This window comes from Rhamphochromis longiceps, linkage group LG12 (genome assembly GCF_057381845.1).
Source record: "Rhamphochromis longiceps isolate RC_006_pf linkage group LG12, R_longiceps_female_GT1.1, whole genome shotgun sequence".
Classification (NCBI taxonomy): domain Eukaryota; kingdom Metazoa; phylum Chordata; class Actinopteri; order Cichliformes; family Cichlidae; genus Rhamphochromis; species Rhamphochromis longiceps.
In genome coordinates, this window is record NC_140568.1 from 41,453,074 (window position 1) to 41,474,511 (window position 21,438).

Genomic DNA, 21,438 nt, shown 5'->3' on the forward strand with positions numbered 1-21,438 from the left:
TAAATAAATAAATACTAAATACTAATACTAATACAGGAAAGAGACAGTTTGACTCCCTTCAGATGTGAAAAGAATCAGCAGATTGAACCTCAAAGTTCAATATGTCACAATCTATTAGTATAAACAACAATTCACTCTTTATGTACAGGGCCCATGAATGTGAGGGCTTAGAAGGACATAGCAAGCATAACATGCAACAGTGACTGCACTATCAAAAAGAAAATGCCAGATATTTTAATCAACATAAAAGCAGCAGTACAAAATCTCTTTGTAACGGTCATACCGCATATTAAAGATGGATGTGAGCGTTGTGACATCACCCTGAAGGCTCAATAGCTGCTACCATGCTTTTTAATCTTTTAAGAGACCAGTGGCATCCAAATGGACTACATTGTAACATTTTAAAGGGTCCAGCTTTGGTGAAGAAGTGCCAGATGTGTAAACTTTCGTGTACAGCATTCACTGACCTTAGATAGATAAGGATAAGATGTGTTGCTGTCAAAACTTAATTATCAAGATGGTGTATTAAAAAAAAACCAAAAAAAAAACCACATAGACACATACACATTAAAAAAGGGTGAAGAAGATGTGAAAAAGCTGGAGTCCCCAAAGTCCTGAAACTAGCAGATTTGGTAGCAGAATAATGCCACATTTAAGATAATAAAAAGCACTTTCAGTCAGCAAAACTGGAGCACAGACCCCTTAGACATGCTGTTAGTACAGTTAACCACAAGCCACGATAATTACCCATTCAACACATTCAACAAGAATCACCAGTTCAAATCCATCACTATCTGACTAGTATGGCATCAAGTACCTACAGGGAGTGCAGAATTATTAGGCAAATGAGTATTTTGTCCACATCATCCTCTTCATGCATGTTGTCTTACTCCAAGCTGTATAGGCTCGAAAGCCTACTACCAATTAAGCATATTAGGTGATGTGCATCTCTGTAATGAGAAGGGGTGTGGTCTAATGACATCAACACCCTATATCAGGTGTGCATAATTATTAGGCAACGTCCTTTCCTTTGGCAAAATGGGTCAAAAGAAGGACTTGACAGGCTCAGAAAAGTCAAAAATAGTGAGATATCTTGTAGAGGGATGCAGCAGTCTCAAAATTGCAAAGCTTCTGAAGCGTGATCATCGAACAATCAAGCGTTTCATTCAAAATAGTCAACAGGGTCGCAAGAAGCGTGTGGAAAAACCAAGGCGCAAAATAACTGCCCATGAACTGAGAAAAGTCAAGCGTTTTCTAAGGTTTTATGGACTGATGAAATGAGAGTGAGTCTTGATGGGCCAGATGGATGGGCCCGTGGCTGGATTGGTAATGGGCAGAGAGCTCCAGTCCGACTCAGACGCCAGCAAGGTGGAGGTGGAGTACTGATTTGTGCTGGTATCATCAAAGATGAGCTTGTGGGGCCTTTTCGGGTTGAGGATGGAGTCAAGCTCAACTCCCAGTCCTACTGCCAGTTTCTGGAAGACACCTTCTTCAAGCAGTGGTACAGGAAGAAGTCTGCATCCTTCAAGAAAAACATGATTTTCATGCAGGACAATGCTCCATCACACGCGTCCAAGTACTCCACAGCGTGGCTGGCAAGAAAGGGTATAAAAGAAGAAAAACTAATGACATGGCCTCCTTGTTCACCTGATCTGAACCCCATTGAGAACCTGTGGTCCATCATCAAATGTGAGATTTACAAGGAGGGAAAACAGTACACCTCTCTGAACAGTGTCTGGGAGGCTGTGGTTGCTGCTGCACGCAATGTTGATGGTGAACAGATCAAAACACTGACAGAATCCATGGATGGCAGGCTTTTGAGTGTCCTTGCAAAGAAAGGTGGCTATATTGGTTGCTGATTTGTTTTTGTTTTGTTTTTGAATGTCAGAAATGTATATTTGTGAATGTGGAGATGTTATATTGGTTTCACTGGTAAAAATTAATGATTGAAATGGGTATATATTTGTTTTTTGTTAAGTTGCCTAATAATTATGCACAGTAATAGTCACCTGCACACACAGATATCCCCCTAAAATAGCTAAAACTAAAAACAAACTAAAAACTACTTCCACAAACATTCAGCTTTGATATTAATGAGTTTTTTTGGGTTCATTGAGAACATGGTTGTTGTTCAATAATAAAATTATTCCTCAAAAATACAACTTGCCTAATAATTCTGCACTCCCTGTAGATGTAGAAAAGCATGCTTGTGTGAATGGGTGTGAATGAGGAATGTTGTTTAAAACACTTTAAATGCTCCAGTAGGGAAGAAAAGTCCAGTCCAAAAGAACCAGTCCAGTCCAAATCATATAAAAAGGCACCAACAACACAAAAATAGTCAAGTGTTCCATTTTTGTGACATGAATTTGCTTAGTGAAGCCCAGCAGACTGCCTATATGGGCGCACCTGTCAGTAAGCTTGATAAAAGTTAAACTGGTCAGTTATATAAAAATGTACCCTCTGTGCAGTAGACTGTTTCTTTACATGCAGAATGAAATCAGGAGTACAGAGTGAAATGGCAATACTGAAAAACATAAACCCCAATAACACGATGACTTTCCTTTAACCCAAAAAACCAGCTGTTGTTTTTAGTCTCATCTGTGTACAAATGAAAATACACACTCAGGCTCCCCACCTTACTGCAGTTAGTGAACCTTAGCGGAGATAGGAAAAATATGTCAAATCTACTCAGGGCTGTTTCTCTCCCATCCTGGAACAAAACTCTCCATCTTTCCATATAATTTGATGAATGTGAACACATTCCTGGCAGGAGAAAATCTTTGTCTGAGCCCGATTAGAGTTATTCCTGCCCTATAAAAGGCAAAAAGCAGCATAAAGAGAGAGAATGTAAGAAAAATGGCAGCCAAGCAGCCAAACGACTTGACAGATTTGAGAAAATGCAATAATTTATTGACTTAGTGAAGTTTTCCTTCACCGAACACAAGCTGACAAACTGATTAAGTTTCATTTTCCGGACAAATGAGTAAAGTTGTTGCATTTTTGTTTTGCTTTGTAAGGCAGACAGTACATGAACACTGTTAGTAGGTCAGTTAGTGAGGGCTTCCCTGCTCTGTAAATTGAAAACACTCCTTTCATAGTTCTCCGTTTTCACAGGCTTGCATGGAAGTCATCTTTACAGGTCTGAAACCACTGTACTGTCCATCTGGGCTCGGGTACTCCCTCCTGATTCTCCACACGCAGCAGCTAGGAATGGCAGGATGGGTGTCATTGGGTGGGACCCCAAACCGCCAGCTGATGTACTCTCTGTAGGCACAGTGACGCAGGGCGGCAGTCTGAAGCTTTTTCACTGAAGGAGACAGGGGATCCTGGTACAGGAGCACTGCTTCCAGCAGGGAGCGCCGCAGCACCAGCTGCCCAAACAGAGGAGACGAGGTGATGCAGGTGCCCTCGGTCCGCCTGCAGCACAACTCCTCCTCTGGGAGGGAGGAAGGAGCACAGGAGTCACACATACACCAGGCTGGACGATGGGGTTTGGCATTTGGATCGGTTTTCTTGCCAAGGGAAGGCTGAACATCATCATTGGTGTCATCACTTGGCTGTAGGAGGCAGAGAATGGCTCTCAAGTGTCCTGGATCCTCCTGCAGAGATGAGAGCATCATTTTAAAAATCTGTCTCTACAGCAAGAAATAATGTTGCATGACATCACACACAAAAAACACACAATTAGGTTTTGTCATCATTTTTTTTTGTTTTATTTTTTTAAATTGTGCTTATTCCGGTCCCTCAAAAAGGACCGATTTGCCTTAGGAGATAGTACCAAGTTCCTGGGATCACCTAAAACCCCTAAAACACAATAAGGTAGTGATTCATGGAGAACTCTGGATGCCTCAAACAAGAGGAATTCTTGGAATGTCCAAGTGAGAGAACTCGAGGCCGACCCAGGACACGTGAGAGGGATTGTGTCTCTCAGCTGGCATGCAAACATGTCTCCCAACAGAAGAACTGGTGAAGGAGGAGGTCAGGGTATCTCTGCGGATGGATGGAACTTCTTTTTGATGAAGATGCTCAAAACTTTCCTTATATTTACATCATGTGTCTATCAGATATAATTCAATTCACAATAGAATTTTCAGCGGTAGGGTATGAATTACGACCTCTTTGTGTTTTGGGAGTAGAAAAGACCTGCTGTGAGTGAAGAATGTGCTACAGGTGAGCACAAATATTATTCTCATCTCGCTGCCATTTATAATCTGGGTTTGCTCATATGGTGTATTTAAAAGCAGTTGAATTAGCCATTAGCATCTCCCGTTTCTTTCTGTAGGGTTGTATGTGCAGGCTACTATCAAGCATCTTTTTTTGTACATTTTCCTCATTTACACTTTGATTTCTGCACTCTGTGCTCTGTAGGTTTACCTTACGTGGCTGAACAGACATCGGTTTGATGACCTGTAAACTTTTCTTTTGTGAGCGTTTTACCAGTCGAAGGTTGTTCTCATCAATGTAGGAAACACAAAGGATGCACTGCAACACACGGTCACATGAAATAACATTAATCTATTACATTCTTTGTCACTGGTTCAGAGCTGCAGTAAACACAAAATCAAATCAAAACACCTTCACCTTCACTTGATCTTGGATTGATTCCACTTTCCTTTCAGAGTAGTTTTGACCGACCTCTGCAGAGTAACAGCTGGTTACAATCAACCAGTCGATCAGGATGGTTGTCTGGACGGAAAGACAGACTTTCACATAAATAGAGATGAGGGACACTTTCCTTCAGTAAACGTGAACTTTACACTAAATATGATAAATTACATTAGACATGTACAAAATACAATCAAGTTGTTTAAATCAAAATTAAGTCAAAAAGTTACAATTTGGACATAAAACCCACATTTATGACCAAACTTTTCTTGCCAAATTAAAAGGTTTACTTGCCATATGTAAACAAAACTAAAATTACTTAATTTCTTTTTTCTTTTTTTACTGTGGATATTTGAAAGGTAAGCTTTTAACTTTTTGAAAATTTTATAAATTTTGTAAAATTTTATTAAAAATCTGTCAAAAGACAATTTCAAAAGTTTTTAAATAAGTTCTTAAAATGTATTAAATAATAAGGTAACTATGACATTCAAAGGACAACATCATGTAAAAATGTTATAAAACTATAATTAAGGTAAAAGTATACATACAAAAATGTTTCTAATGTTAAGTCTTACGTTAAAAGACACTCTACACATGAAACTTATTTGGACTTTTTACTGTGAGCAATTAATACAATATAAGAAGATTAAAATCATGTAAATTTTATGAAATCATGGATAACTTCTCGATTTTTTAATGACATTAATAAGCTTGCTTTGATATTTATGGTTGCTCCCCTGCATCTGCAGAGGAGTTGAATATATTTTCCATGCGCTGCACTCCCACTCTGGACTTTAACACTGAGTCCCACTGTGCTCACTCCTGAAGGAGGATAAAAGCATGAATGGACATGTGTGTGGTCTCTCACCAGGGCATAGTAGGACAGCGTTGAGCCGATGTAGATGATGAGTTGAATGAAGCTAAACTTTCCCGCCTGAAAAACAAATCACATTTTCCCCTTTACATTCTCCTCTCGCCAAAAATTTGGATATACTGACGCCAGAAATTCCCCAAGAGCAAACAGGCAAGCACAAATTGAGTTACTGATAAAGTACATCTTGTATGACTTGTCAGTAATTTTATTTCACTAACAAGATACAAAACTTTTTCTCTTTCAACTGAAAAAAAAAAAAAATGCACATAGCCCGCTAAACATAAAAGCCAAAATTCACAGATACAGAGTCTAAAAATATTACCAATCATATAAATCTGATTTGTCTGATTTGATTACATTTTGATTCTCTGTCCAACATCAGTTTGAATTTTCCAGTGTTAAACTTAGATTATTTCCTACAGCATCACACAATCAGTCCAATTTTAAGCATTTTTTAATTCAGATTCCAGCTGACTTGACATTTGCACAGTTTTAAATGGAGTCAAAGTTGCATAACAGGAGTAGGGAAGAAGTAAATACATAATTACATTAAAACAAGGGGGGGGGGAGATGGCAAAGAAAGTAAAAGAAAAAAAAGAGGTTATGAATGAGTTTTTCGAGAATAGTTTGAAAGAGTTTTTCAAAAAATAAGTCATGTTAAAAAACTGGAGGCTTATGCAACCGATTTCTTTGAATCCAAAAATTGTTTGACATGCAAGGTCAAATGACCCAACTGTAATACATTATACAGTGAACTAATGGTTTGCAGAAAATCTGATCTCCTGGAAGTACATCTAAAATGACCACAATTTCTTCACACAAGGCAACAAAATGGCAGGAAGCAGGTTCTATTACAGCTGTGTGAAGTTCAGAATTCAGAACATATCAGAAATGACTGGTATGAAATAGAAAGGTTAACTATTAACATTTACATTTGTCAGTGATGTTGACTGTTTAACGGAGCACCTCATTGCTGTGCATTGCCGTTATCGCCTTCTAAGTGGATTCACTGCTAAAAGAGGTAATAAAGGAAGCACTGACCAACAATCAGCTCTCAGATACTTCAGGGTCACTTCACTCATTTCAGAGCCTTCCTGAGAAAAGTTCACTTTTCAGCCACAGTCCTGGAACTTTTGTCTTAATGAGGGCTTTTTGATAAATTATTAAATAGGAGGAAAATATACGGTGGCCCTGAGAGGCCAAACGGACTTCAACTTAAGAAACACCAGCAAAAAGAAAAACGCTGCAAAAGCACACAAAACACAACGGAAATAGGAAAAGGAAAAACAGATTTCCAAAAGCACAGGGGAAGTGATTCTGTGGAGACAATAACCCGACGGACCAGTTGCAGGAACCAAAATATGCTAAGAATTGCTCTGGGAGACACTTAAAAGAAGTGGAGGATCTATCGGTTTTGTGAGGAAAGAAAAGATCAGAGGTAAGTGTGTTAGCCTAACTATTAGCCTAAAAACCCGTCATCAGTATTATATGAATCATGATAAAATACATCTACCATGTTTTGGGTTCCTGCAACTGGTCCGTCGGGTAATAGTCTCCCCAGAAACACTTCCGTTGTGTTTTTTCCTATTTCTGTTTTCTTTTTTTGTATATCCATTGTCGTTTTTCCTTTTTTCCCCCCCTATGTCCATTGTGTTTTGTGCACTTTTACAGCGTTTTTCTTTTTGCTGGTGTTTTGTTAAGTTGCAGTCCGTTTGGCCTCTCAGGGCCACTGAAAATATATCATAAACTCACATTTTTCCCACTGGGAACCCATCAGCTTATCTAAACCAAACATTTCCCAAATTAGCATGCCAGTGTGGCTACAGTATGCAAGGACTATAGCAGTGCAGTGATTAAAACCGCTGCCTTGCAGGAAGCAGGTTGCTGGTTCAAATATCCTGGTTGGCTTGGGCCTTTCTGTGTGGAGGTGTGTACAGTGTGCTCCCTGTGCCTGCGTGGGTTTCCTCCCACAGTCCACAGGCATGCATGCTCGATTAACTGGTGGTGCTAAATTGGCTGTAGGTGTCAGGTAGTAGTGTTTTAGGTGAATACTGTGAGTGTTTTGTTCTAATATGATTTGTAATCTGAAGTTCTTTGGCATTACCATGATCGATATCATGGTTTGGGTTTTTTTTTTTATGGTTTCTTGCTCATTTAATGAGAGTCATGCTAATATGCAGTAAAAAAACAACAACAAAAAAACAAAACAAAAAAACAACAGCAGCAGGAGCAGATTGATTTCTCCCAAAACAATCATCTCAAGGGGGGAATAATTAAACTATTCTGAAAACATGACAACAAAAGAGAAATTTTCAGTTTTGTTGTGGTGTCTTATATTAATATTGTATTTTTTTACTCCTCTGGGCCACAGTAGTACATTGTTAGATCGATTCAATGGCTCAATACTGTGATTTTCTAACGAACAGCAGTCTTACTCATTGATGAATTAATTGTTCTGCATTAGCAGTCAGCTTTACTTTAACCCTTTAACAGAGGGACGAAACAATAAGGAAATAAAAACCTCACCTGTCCGAATACCATGACATCAAATCTGATCCCAAATGCTTTGTAGAGTGTTCGCTCCTCCACTCCATTCACAGTGTTGTACTTTGCAAACCTGGTGAAAAAACACAGGATGTGACAGATACAATAACTTTGAAGGGCTGACGTAAATATTAAAGCAAGAGAAGGTTTGTCACCACTTGTGTATAGCTTTAATTGTTTTCATTGTTCCTTTAGTGACTCTTGACTGTCCACTGCACACAGAGCACGATGGAGGTGACCTTTGACCTGCGCTCACCTGAAGTTGAGGCCTGGATAGAGCGTCTTGTTGCTCTCTTTTTCATCTAGTCGCTTGAAAGAGTATCTGGGAAGGCAGCGCTGCATGAGCCTGTCGAGGTTGCAGTCCCATTTGATCAGGATGCCGATGACGCCTCCCTGTGGTCAAAAGCGGGACTACAAAAGCTCAACATTTACAGAGGAAAACCCAGAACTGATTTTTTACATCAGTTCATGTTTCAGAATTTAGAGTTTTTATTGATTACTGTGCTTGTGTAATAAGGTATATTTTTCCCAACATATTAAACTTCAAACCTTCAAATAAGAGTATTTCTACTTATGTCTGAGAAAGAAAGAAAAAAAAAGCAGGACAATAGCAGCAATTAAAACAAAGTGCACCCTGAAAACAGAACATAAAACAAAATTAAACTATTTCTTTATTTTTATGTCCACACACAGTTTGTTGTGGCAACGCTTCCTTTTCTTTCTTTCTTTTTCGCCCATCAGCGGTTTTTCATTTCTATTTGATGACAGAAATGGCTCACAAAGAGGAAGGATGTCCATTTTACTGACTTTAAAGTTAAAATCTCAGGATGGAGAAATATTGTGGTACCAAACCACTTGGGGATGAATTCTGCTTTCACCTGAGAGACCCGTGAACACATTAACTCACCTCCACTGACATCTCAGAGAACCTTTCCCCGGCCTCTCGGACGATGTCTCCCAGTCTGAAGATGGGGCACAGGGAGTCGTTTCCTCGGTGGCAGTTCCTCAGGTAGGCGTCGTTCATCTCTGGGAGGATGTTCCTTCTGTAAAAGAAAGAGGACTTCAATATTTAATTTAAAAATCTGAAGTTTCAGTTCCCTGGTAATGAAGAGGGTCTTTCTGAATGTTTTTTTATGCCAAATGCAAAATATTAGCATCATTAAACACAATGTGCAGTTGCAGCAACCCAGCAACAAGGAGCAAAGGTAACACAGCAGCATAGGGGTTTCTGTATGTATTTGTGCAAACAGATTTGTAAATGCATGGACTGCTGAACAGTTTTGCTCCTGCACAACAGCACAGTAAACCTGAAGTGAAACAACTGTGATCCAGTTTAAGTGATATAACATCATTGTTTTCATTGAAGATAAAGATCTGCAAGATGAACTATAAAAATAAAATAAAATAAAAAAAATCTCCTTAGCATTAAAAAGAAATTGTCACAATGATCAAGTTCCAAGAATTAAAAACTAACTCCAAAACTGCTGATGCAAAAAAAAAAAAAAAAAAAAAAACCCTGAAAGAAAAACAAACTCATTGAAAAAATACAAAATCTCTGCATTTCTTAACTGAAGCAGCTGAAGGGGAGAAACTGAATCTGCTGTATCCGCAGGCACAGAGCAGTCTCACCTGATGTAGTTGAAAGCTGGGAATCGGATGTTGTTTTTGATGAGGACAGTGAAGTTCTCAGCTGCTGCCAGCAGAGCAGGTCTGCGTCACATGAAGCGATGATTATTAGCCAAAACGCTTTTGAGAGCAAACTAGGCCAATTAAAAACTGCTGGGAAGTCCTGTCAGCTTCTCAAAATGCTTCTTGCTCTGTATAATCCATAGATGTTAATATTTATATGAGTGGTAAATGTATGACTCTAGTATTCGAAGATTGTGTGGTGGTTTAAACTTGGTTTCTACTTATTGGAGGGGGTGTGATGGCATGTATTAGTATGTTTTTCTCCTGCTTTACAGTCCAAGCTTTTGCAGAGGACTACTTGTATGATGTGTCTTCCAGCTGTTATCATAACAGAGCCAAAGAGGGTGTGGAAAGAAGGGAACAAATCATGGAAGAATAACAGCTGTGTCTCTTGCTCCCGATTGAGTTGGTATAACCACTGCACAGTCTACATGCATCTAACTAGATGTTGTACCCATGTTTTTTAGATCGAGCTCACATGATGTGGCTGTCAGTGAACTTCAAAGACTTCTGAAATGTCACATTGTGTAGAAAAAAAACATTTCTCTTACCTTGGAGGAGTCGATCTGGTTTCGATCGGACACCACGCAGAAACTTCACAGGTTTTCTTCGATAAATCAAACTTCACACACGATCCCGTTTGAATCCCTGCAAAAGGGAAGCAGTCGTATAAACCCTAAAGGATGTTTGATTCCTACAGCAGACTCAGAGCTGCATAGAACTACAACCATCTGAGCTGCAAACCAGAAATTATTAATTCCTCTGATTTCTGTGGACACAGGACGTCACTCTCATTTTGGGAACAGCACAGGGATCCAGTGGTTAGCAGAGTCACGTCACAGTGGGGCCTTTCTGTGTGGAGTTCTCCCTTCACATTGGGCCTGTGTGGGTTTCTCCCAGCTTCCTCCCACACAAAGATATGCATGTTAGATTAACCGGTGATTGTAAATTGGCCGTGGATGTGAGTTGTAATGTGGGAAGTAACCATTATATAATATAAACACATGGTTAAAGGTGCTTTGTAGTCTAAAGCACTTTGAGTGGTCAGTATAAAATGAAACATACAATATTTTTAATGCTGTGTTTTTATGTTTTGTTACTCTCGATTGTCTCACAGTTTCAGTAAAATGGTTTAGCTGCTCTACTGTTGTGTATGAACCACCTGAAGTTAGTTTTACATTTCTAATCTTTACAGAAAATCTATTTAAACTGACAAAAGCGGGATAAACTGACACCAACAAAGTGTCAGTTTATCTTTTAATACTTAATGATGTCTTTATTCTTAGCTTCAAGCTTATTTATTGCTACTGAATTTCTAATTAAATACTAATTAAAAACTAAAGTTGGATCAAAAACTGCAGTTCCCATATCACTGGTGGAGGCTGACTCCAAGACTGAGTGAATCTCCATAGACTCTCATGTTAAAATGCCCAATTTTAAAGTAGAAACAAACATGTTTAAGGTGAACTGGACCCCTTCTTGTTTGCTGCCCTTCTAGCAGCTAAAAAACCTGCAGTCTGTTGGCCCTGGACATGAAACAAGGTGTATTGAAAGAAGTCACTGTACCGTGTTTCTGCTGGTCCCAGGCTCCTTTCTCACAGTCCTTATCAGTGTGACAGAATCTGCCTTTGAGAGGAACCTGAGAAATAGACAGTGCAGAAAATTGGAGTTACTCTTATTAACAACATCTTCTATTTACTGTAATCTTTGTTAGCAATACAATATGTGATGTCATTAAAACAAGATGAACACAGATAATAATAAAAAATACAAATGATGAAAAAGCACCTGCGCACATTTCCCCTGCTTCTGATTCTTTGTCACAATTGCGTTGGTCACCACAAAGAAGGTGTTCTTCCCCTACAAAGATTTTTAAATAAATAAATAAAGGAATTTTTATTTTTAACAACCACAAAAAAAACCTTCACAGCTCAGCACCCAGAGGATCAAGTTCCCACCTTCCAAGGCCCGCTGTAGTCCACCTCATCCCAGACCATGTTCCCGACCTCGGGCAGGGGCGCCTGAGCCACACCCTTTACCTTTGTGGTAACCGAGCTGACCACCAGGTCAAACTCCTGGTACTTCCTGTTCCATAACATCATGATACTGCAAGATAGGAAATAAATGAAATTTTTAAATGATTAGAGCTTGGGGATTATGAGTCACATTGTCTGGTTTAGAGGATAAAGACTCAAAACTGAAGGAATACGTTCAAGTTGTAGATATTTACCGGACACTGATGGTCAGCTTTTTGTAGCTTAACCAGTTTTAGGCACAAAAAAAGCTGCAATTAGCTTTTATGGTGATTAATCAAAGGCCATTTTGATATCTTCTTGTCTAATAACAGAAAGGTCATGTTTTCCTGCAGCTGTCTCTGCTACTAGCTATGCTACTAGGATGTTTGGTGGGAAGCAACAGAAATGCTCCTTTTCCAAATGGAAATCAATCAAAATGAGTTAAAAACTTGCTGGATATTAAATTTGTTCCTCCACTAATTGAAGATAATTTTAAGGATCTCAAACTGGAGTTCAGACTCAGTCAGATATTCATAAACGATCACTCGTGTCTGTTTCTCCCTGCAGACGCTTCGAGCTTTAACGGGACTTGTGAAAGTGCAGAAGTGAGAAGTGTCAGCTGAGCCGCACTGTGCGTGCGTGCGTGGGCTCAGATATTTCACATCCACTCACCAGATGAAGAGCAGAATGGCTCCGTTCAGACTCCACTTGAGTGAGCCGAGCCGGACGCTCTGGATCCGGACCAGCTTGTTGGTTTCATACTGACACAGAGCGCGCAGCCTGCAGCACGGCATGGTGATGATGGAAAGGCGCTCCGGGCTGGATTTTTAGGACTTTTTGTCTGATTTCTGTGCGGAGGAGGAATCTCTGACTCATTTCTCAACTCCTCTTCCTGTGTGGATGGTCACATGGCCACACTTCTGCAGATGCACCATGCGCTCTCACGGAGGGAATTAAACTGCAGCGCATGTCACGATATCAGGATTTGTATGTCTAACAAATGTAAAAGGTAACCTAGACATCCAAATTAGTTTTCTCTGTCGTTATTTAGTGTTCCAATATTAATGATAGCCCTTAATTTCATTTACTGGGAAAAGCTTCCTACGGTTCCCAGTCTCATTCCCCTCCTAGATAATTTGTTTAATCTGTTCTGCTGATTTTATTTGTGATGTTTAGTTGAAATGTTTCCTGTAATGAGGGATCATTAAGTCTGATATCAGGCTGCTTTTGACTCTTTTTAGCGCGAATTTATGAGCTCAGGTGTGTTTATTCTATAAAATGTTTGCATGTTCATACATATTTATGCTTTTTGTTGATTTATTTTTGATTCATCTTACTGAAACTGCTGTTTTGGTTTTTGTTTTGTACATGATAAAAGTCGGTTGGACCGGAACGCTGATTTAATAAAATAATAATAAGCGAGAGTGTGTGGAGGTTAGAATTTATCATTTATCCTTTTACTAAGACTGCAACGCACTTATTAACTCACAACCGTCACCGAGCAGCTTAGAGATCAATGTGCACAGATGGTTGAGTCTGAGCCGTTTTCAATAACTGGAAGTAGCATACAGGACATATAGGCTACAGGATGTTTTTAAAATATGGAAAATGAAAAGTGACACAAGAATAAAAAATCATTAAAAAGTATTTTAGCTTTTCCATGTTTGTTATTCCACTGCAGTTGTGAATTGCTGCTGCACCGCGCAGCTCATGTTGTTGAATATTTTCTCAACAGTTTTGGAAAATATACGTTCATATTTTTAGTAATATATAATTTCAAAACACAAAATTAACCAGGTCTTTTTGTGTGTGTGTTTATTTCTCGTCTCTCTTGTGAACAAACTTACTTGATTTTTAGAAGAAGAAAAAAAAATCGAATTTTTCCTTCTGGCGTTTTGCCTTTGTCCACCTGCCTGTGTACACAGAGCCAGAGGAGAGGAAATGCTGTGCCACTGCTGACACTGTGTTTGTGTTGTTGTAGAGGAAAATACATTTACCTCTAGACTCATTCGATTGTTCTGTGAACTCATAGTTCAAAATCATGAAAGGAGGTTCAGGATGCAGAGGGGATCGGGAGAAACCACTTTAGGACTGTCAGAAAAGTTCCAGATGAGGACATCAAAATTATTTTTGAGAGGACGAAGAATAAAGAAGAAGGTGTGAAGCTCTTATGTTCAATGTGTAACACAAACATGAAAAATAAAGGTACCAAGACTTGAATCTTTCTTCTGTTTTTTTCTTCGTCTTTTAAATAAACGCCTTCCTGTACTCTAGATGGCAGTGTTGTCTCGAATGAGTTTAGGGGACTCTAATCAGATCACTGTGGAAGGATTACCTCTCTCTGTCTCCATGCAGGCTTATTAAAATTATTTTTAAAAATTTATTAAATTAAAAAATACCAAACTGAAACTTCTTTCCATGCAGCAAAGAGAGAAAACTAAACAGCAACAAAATGAAGAATTTGGTTGTTCCATGTTTGCTTATCTTCCAGATAAAGAGCTTCTTGTCCCCAGCAGGACAAATGGATTGTTGTGACGGGACAGACTTTCCCATGAGGAAACAATGAAACAGTCATGTGTGCAGAGCTGGAATGTCAGTGAGAACATTTCACTCAGGTCAGGGTTTCTATCAGTGCATTAAATGTCAGACCTTTTCCTTTCCATGCAGTAGTTTAAAGCAGGAACTATAGAGCCAGTATCATATTTATTAAATGTGCCTTTAGCATAAATAAGATCAAGGTGGCATCCAGAATTGAACCAAAAATCTCTTGATTTGCAGTCAAATTCTCTACATCTGAGCTCTACCCTACATGTCCCCAGCCCTGTGCAAGCCCATCATACAGTGTGGGTTACAGCGAGCCTGAAGGCAGCACTTTCGTAATCATACAGAGAAGAGGACACACAAAGAGCTCCAATCCTGACATCTCTTCTCTTAGTGGTATTAAAAGTATCACAGAGCCATGGCATCCCCTCACTGCAGGATTCAATAATTCATTTTATTTGTCCATTTTGCCCAAAGTTCCTACATCTAATTTTCCAAAAAATAAAAATAAAACATGATGCCCCCTCTCATATCAGAATTACAGCTCAAATCCTGTTTTCCCTCAATTTGAAATTTTTTTAGAATCTACACATCTTACACAATATTTTTTCATCCTTTTAAAATTAGATCTAACCTTTTTGCTTTAGACGTCCCAAACAGAGTTCCATCAAGACCCTCGGTGCATGAACGGAGATGGAGACTCAGCTGTCAACCTCTCCAATCATGCTATAAGGGACTCTTATTTTAAATCCAGGGGCAACGTTTGAGTTTGTTGAGAAATTTTTATAATTTGGCTTTTTCTTGGTCATTCATCTTGTTTGAAAATGCACGTGCGTGGTGTACAAACATATGCAAGAACCTAAGCTCGTGTCAGTGTATTTAGTTTGGGATATTTTTATTACTGTGTAGAATTTATCTAAATTGTGAAGCATTTTTTAACTGTAAGTTAAAAAAAAGTGATACTGAAATTAGGTTATTATTGTATTTTTTAAAAGGCTGCGGATCTCCTATGGTGAGCATCAGTTTTCTTAAAAACTCACTACAAATGTTTGATTTCAGACGTTCACTGCTGGAGGATGGTGTCTGTCAGTATCACAGATCTGTGGGGGAAAAGCTGAAGATCAGGTTTTAAAATATTTTCTGGGGAGGATAGCCTTCTTGTGACCTTATCTTGACTTTGTGATAGCCACAGGCTTTGTTATTCAAAGTATTTCACCCGTTACATTTGTCTAAATGGAAAAATGTCTAAATCTGTTCTTACATAAGAAGTGATTTCCAGAAATTCTGTGACTGGCTGACAACTTAGTTTTAATCAGATGTAAATTTATTTATTTTTTCTTTGTACAAAGTGCAGATGGTTAAATGCTCATGATTTCTTTAAGTATGAAAACATCCCAATAAAAACAAACTGGACTGATCAGTCCGACCAATAAAGTTTGATTTTGTCGGTTTGCATACAGAAACCTCCTCAGTGGAAAAGCTTCTGCAGTATAGGTTTAAGCTGGGCAAAATTGCCGCTGTTCTTCAGCTTCTGTGGCATGTTGCTGGACTTCATGAGCGCCTCGTGAGCTTCTTCAAATAACTTCTCACCGAGCTCTTTCTTCACTCTGTTCCTCCAGGCGATCAGCTTCGGGCGACCTTCAAACCCATCAAAACCAGTTCCAAAAGGCTGCAAAACAGACAATAGTGCAGTTATATTTGTGGAAATCAGCTGGCAATTGTTAGAATTTAACAACAAATAAAAACTCAGAAGACAAAATAAAGTTAGAACAATCCGAGCATATCATTTTCATTCAGACAATTCACCTGATGGACTATACTGCAGTTATGACTGTCTGCCAGCTACACGCTTATCATCTGGCCCTAATGTGCTCCATGTGAAGCAGGCTTAATGTAGGAGTGGCCCTAATTTAAATATGGTTTTATATGCTAGACATGCAGATGAGTTGAGGTACTCATCACAAACTCATCACAAGTCAATGCTGCCAGTCAAGGCCAAATGTTGTCCATGAAAACAGTTAGATACGACTTTTGACCAAGTCCAAGGGATTTAGACCCGGAGTAAACTGCAGTTTAAGACAACTTAACTCGACCACAATGGACTGGTAACACAAACCAACTGAGCACAGTACCATGGATATGACTAAACTAAAGACTAAAGATTAAAACCTGTACACACGAATGATTTCAATTGGCTTAAATGTGACAAGACTCTTGGAGAAGAGATTTAAAGCTCCCTCTTCACACACGCTGTGGGAGTTTAATGTATACGCAGTATTTACTTATAATTTTAGTTTTAAAATTAGTTACGACAGGCAAAGTAGAAATCCTGCGACAGAAGCAGCAGTAGTGATGGAAATATTAGTACCTGCATGATCTCCACTATGGCCACCACATCAGCCACAGAGATTTTGTCCCCGAGGATGAACGGTTTACTCTGGAGGAATTTCTCCTCCAGCAAGTTGAGCGACTGCTTCACATTCTCAACAGCAAAGTCCATCGTCTCCTTCGGGATTTCAGAGTCCATGACAATCTGATACAGAGCCTGCCATCACAGACACACAGAGATTAACTGTTGGCACCGGCAATGCAGTCAAGAGCCTAAGAGAGGTAGTTATTGCTGATCCAAAGAAAGAGCTTCAAACTTTTCTGTTTAGTTTTGTTTCTGTTTTTCTTAGTTGACTCTTTTAAATGTTTTTCCGTGTGGAATGTGCATAGATTTCCAAATGTTCTTTTGGATATCGTTATGCTTAAAATCTTTAATTGTTAGTGTCTGACTGCCAGGTGGTCATAAACTCAACATTTACTGGATGGACATTCATAGCACGCAGAGGATACACTTTTTGACTTTTCCTTTTGTGGCACCAGCAGGTGATCCTGTGAAGTATCTCAATATCCTGGCACACTGTTTACTGGAAAGTATTACTGTAAATATTACAAACAAAACATTGTACTAATGGTGCTTATTCTGTGGTTTTTTTAGAAGTGCCAGTTTTCAGCTCAGCCACCCTGTGTCATTTAAACTTCATGCAAAGCTGCTGACTTTGTGCCACATTGTGCCTTTCTCTGAAAGAAGAGTCAACTCTAAATTGGTGCAAAAGTCTAAATCCAAAGTGAAACTGGTCCACTGAAACGTCCAAACAGACGTGTCAGTGGGGACCGTAAATCATATCATATCTACAAAAGGAACCAATCAGACAAACGAGGCTGATGAAATGTGTGTGTTGAAAAGCGTCAGGTGAGGACAGTTGATTGAACTGGGACACGAACCCTGAGCAGGAAGACCTTTGAACAGTGAGCTCTGAGGTTCATGTGCTGCCAGGAGAAGTATTCGTTCACACGTGCTCGCTGCTGCAGATCAGCAGGAAACCAGTGATCTGCCACTGACCCCGAGTATTTCTGCATAAGGTACTCCAAGATCGCAGTACTGCAACACAAGAGAGAACAAAAACAAATGATGTTTTAACCCCTACTTGCTAAAGTGCTGAATTTAACGATTCTTAATTATCTTTTAGTTTGAGAAACTCTGTTTTGTAGGTTCAGTTTTAGCATTTAGGATGTCACAGTCCTGTTTTTTGAGCTGTAAATGACCATATTTAGATTACTCTCACAAATATCTGCCAATTACTGCCAAGTATCAAACAAGTGAAAAACTCAAAACTCACTGAGCAACACTGAGGCATAGACTTCTTAGATGTACTCTTAGTACAATTACAGTAAATGCACAGGAAGCTGTTTAACGTGGCACAGAACTGCATGCACAATGGTCCAAAAGGCACAAATGTGGAACATGTGATATTAGCTATGCTGCAATCTAAGTAAAGTATGTCAGAGATACAGGACAAGTAAAGTATTTCAATTAAATTATGTATATAATTATATCATTTAAATAATGTGTAAAGAAGCCAGACCAAAACTCAGACGCCCGATGTACCTCTCAGTCAGAATGAAGCCTCCATCCTTCATGACAGGAACCTTTCTCACGATGCTGAGGTCCCCAAACTCCTTGCTGTACTGCTGCCCTGAGACAAACACAGAATCCATGCACACGTTACAACACGTTAAAAAAACAGGTCTAGACTGCACAACTCCATAAATTGTTTCAGAATGTGGGAAAAGAGATCAAACAGACTAAACTGTCTGGAAGCAGAAAGCATTGCAATGTTTCTCTGCAGAGGTGGGACCAAGTCATTGTTTTGCAAGTCTCAAGTAAGTCTCAAGTCTTTATCCTCAAGTCTCAAGTCAAGTCTCAAGTAATGTCAGGCAAGTCAGAGTCGAGTCTCAAGTCACTGGTGTAAAAGTCCGAGTCAAGTCACAAGTCTGAAACTTTGAATTTCAAGTCCTTTCGAGTCTTTAAAAAAAAAAAAGAAAAAATAATGTTGCAGTTATATGCTAAATGTAAATATTAGACCATGTAATTTTAAAATCTGTGTTTTTCTCAACACATGACAAAATAGTGAACTTAGAAAATATACACAAATTGTGAAATTGCACCTCTTTAAAATGCAGCTCAATTAAACCTAGCTCCAAGAATAATTTTCACCGACAGTTCTGAGATAAGCTGCATGTTATTCTTGGATGCGGTTGTAGGACCAGCTTTAAAATCGCATGACAAAAATATCATACACATTAAAAAAAAAAACTGCATCACCAACGTAGCCTGGACAACATTTGCTAGTTAGATGAAGTCAGCTATCTCATCTTAGCATATTTATATGCATATTTATAATCATACGGTTCTTGGAGTGAGTGCATACACTCATGAAGTTTAGTAACTTCAGGTCACTGCAACAAGCCCAGGTACAGTTTACCGACGGATGGGTACAGGACCTTGAAACGCACCGTGTAGAACGAAAGACCATCGTACGTATCATAAGTTTACCAGTCTCACAAATCGTCGTCATAAATACACATTCCTTAACCGTTTATTAATAGGACCTTTGAGCTCAACGGTAATTAATTAGTAGTGGAAATAATTTCTGGTACCCATCACAGAAATGTAGCAGTGACAATAATACTGTATGCTGTAATCGTACTGGGCAATTAGTGATACAAAACAACTGTTTTATCCTGTGAATAAAAGTATATGTTTTTGTCAATGTACCATAATAACAGAAGCGAAACGCAATATTGTGTCAGGACAATTCACTATTTATGCACAATAAATAAAGGAGCATAGCGCGACAATTTCTGTTCAGCGCCAGACTTGCTTGTAACCTATATCACTAATTATGTTATGAAAATGACGCATTAACTACAACAGCAGACTGACCTTCGTGTAAATGCTTGGAGCAGACTAACCTGTGAGCTGGAGTGTTCTGGGACCTTATATTTGATCTTTGAATGGCTGCGATCCAGGCCATCCGTCGCGTCTTTGTTACTTCGGAAACATGGCTTGAACAATTTCTCTTCAACGACGTAATCCGATAACAACCGATCTCTTTACCCGTCAGCTTCTCGTGGCTGTCATGCGACCGGCTATTGCAGTTAATAATACAACAGCTTCTTGACATTTTTGTGTTTCTTTTTATCGCTGTATAACTGATTTCAATCGAAAGCCTGCGTGCGCTAGTACCGCTTGCCACGAGTTCCCAGAATCCTTTGCGGTTCTACCCGTGAATGACGTCACATTTTCAATCTCTATATAATATGCATGTTAAATTTTATATTTGGGGTAAAATATCAAGTCTTTTCAAGTAAACCGGTTCAAGTCCAATTCAAGTCCCAAGTCATTGGTGTAAAAGTCCAAGTCAAGTCACAAGTCTTAGAACATTTTTTCAAGTCAAGTCTAAAGTCATAAAATTAATGACTCGAGTCTGACTCGTGTCCAAGTCATGTGACTCGAGTCCACACCTCTGTTTCTCTGTTCCTTTGTCTTGGGTTTTTCTCTCTCCCTGTTTTACTTGCTTGAAAAACGTCCCTGTCTTAAAGAGTCGGGTATCTCAGAGTTAACAAAACTCTTTCTGGGTGAAATGTGAAAAATGTAAACTGATATCCCAGAGGGAGATTTTGTGAATGTTAGCAATTACAGCACAAGTTAAAAGCCGTGGGGGCATTCATCTCCTCTGAACTCTTGCGAAATCCTTTTCCAGTCCAAATTATTCGCAGACAAAGAGAACAAGCGGAGTTCAAAGTCTACAGATCATTTAGCTCTATATTTTTTTCCAAAATATACAAATGCTACTATTTTAGAATGTGAGCTGAAACTTTTACAAAAGCATGCATGAGTCAAATATAAACTATCATCTCTGTCCCCAGCAAGATTACCTGTGGCAAGGTCGACAACCTTGAACTCAAAGGGAATCCTGAGCGCTCTGGCAAACAGAAAGACAGAGCGGCAAGGTGGGGATATCAAATCGAGATAGAGCTCCATCATGTCGGAATGTGACGGCTGCAGATGCTTCCCTCTGTGTTGTGGCTACTCTCCTGCCTAGCCTGATATAGTCTATCTGACCAGAACTCCGCCTCTACTTGCTACATGACCTACTAACGTTTAAGTGATAGTGATCGTTCAAAGTAAGCAATGGTTGAGCAATCTGAGCTTTGGTCTCAACTTAACCAAACATTTCATAAACTCTAGTCACTTTTTCATCTACTTTATGGGTCTCTTAGCTCAGCGGTCCCCAACCTTTTTTGCGCCACGGACCGGTTTATGCCCGACAATATGTTCACGGACCGGCCTTTAAGGTGTCGCGGATAAATACAACAAAATAAAACTAGTACAGTGCCAAAGTAGTTACCCCCGTCAAAAATTGTTTCCCCATTCACGGGAGCGCGCAAAGTAGGAGGTGCCACTTGCCCAGCTCCGTTCTGTACGCTACTTGTCACTGATCTGCAGTCGACGCGATAAAGAGTAAAAGCTGGAAAACAGCAGACTCGATGAATTTAATATTAGTTTCGTGACATTGTAATGTGCCGTGTGGAAGACAGTTTACCTTATACTGTACACTGAAATAACCTGCTGGGAGTACTTTGTCTAGAAAAAGACTTTGATACTATAATACTGTAAAACCAGATGCGATCATGGAAACACGTCGCTCTCCAGTGAATTTACACTCGGTTTACATTTTGTAGCGAAGCTATCACGAATGAGTTTATTTGCAAAATCAATCTCAGTATAACCAATAAGTACAGTAACTTTGGAGAAGATGTCTTATTCACAGCAAAAGT

General features: G+C 39.2%; 2 protein-coding genes across 3 annotated transcripts; both read right to left on the reverse strand.

Annotated features, from left to right (window-relative positions):
• Positions 1–216: 216 nt before the first annotated feature.
• p2rx7 (purinergic receptor P2X, ligand-gated ion channel, 7) lies at positions 217–12,577 on the reverse strand. 2 transcript variants are annotated; one of them, XM_085426395.1, is made up of 13 exons: positions 12,400–12,577; positions 11,671–11,818; positions 11,501–11,572; positions 11,279–11,351; positions 10,264–10,360; positions 9,653–9,733; positions 8,931–9,066; positions 8,280–8,416; positions 8,006–8,096; positions 5,474–5,539; positions 4,582–4,686; positions 4,375–4,482; positions 217–3,599 (listed from the first exon to the last, which is right to left on the reverse strand). In XM_085426395.1, exons 1-13 carry the CDS (start codon positions 12,519–12,521, stop codon positions 3,093–3,095), a joined length of 1,743 nt encoding a protein of 580 aa, XP_085282521.1. In that variant the 5' UTR covers positions 12,522–12,577; the 3' UTR covers positions 217–3,092. The 2 variants fall into 2 exon arrangements, with proteins under 2 accessions (XP_085282521.1, XP_085282524.1); XM_085426398.1 differs by lacking the exon at positions 9,653–9,733.
• Positions 12,578–15,552: 2,975 nt separating this feature from the next.
• LOC146658004 (glutathione S-transferase theta-3-like) lies at positions 15,553–20,949 on the reverse strand. Its single transcript, XM_085426399.1, has 5 exons — positions 20,536–20,949; positions 18,203–18,290; positions 17,539–17,695; positions 16,637–16,813; positions 15,553–15,937 (listed from the first exon to the last, which is right to left on the reverse strand). Exons 1-5 carry the CDS (start codon positions 20,642–20,644, stop codon positions 15,737–15,739), a joined length of 732 nt encoding a protein of 243 aa, XP_085282525.1. The 5' UTR covers positions 20,645–20,949; the 3' UTR covers positions 15,553–15,736.
• Between the last annotated feature and the right edge of the window lie 489 nt (positions 20,950–21,438).

Bases quoted from the DNA above. Each gene is read 5' to 3' on its own strand.
- p2rx7 (XM_085426395.1), bottom strand. From the start codon at position 12,521: ATGCCGTGCTGCAGGCTGCGCGCTCTGTGTCAGTATGAAACCAACAAG. The intron at 11,352-11,500 runs GTGCTTTTTCAT...TCTATTTCTCAG, and splicing joins AGCAGGGGAAATGTGCGCAG to GTTCCTCTCAAAGGCAGATT. The intron at 8,097-8,279 runs GTGAGCGCAGGT...TTTTTTCACCAG, and splicing joins TATCCAGGCCTCAACTTCAG to GTTTGCAAAGTACAACACTG.
- LOC146658004 (XM_085426399.1), bottom strand. From the start codon at position 20,644: ATGATGGAGCTCTATCTCGATTTGATATCCCCACCTTGCCGCTCTGTC. The intron at 17,696-18,202 runs GTACATCGGGCG...CTTGTGTTGCAG, and splicing joins GGCTTCATTCTGACTGAGAG to TACTGCGATCTTGGAGTACC. The intron at 16,814-17,538 runs GTTCGTGTCCCA...CTGTGATGGCAG, and splicing joins CAAAGGTCTTCCTGCTCAGG to GCTCTGTATCAGATTGTCAT.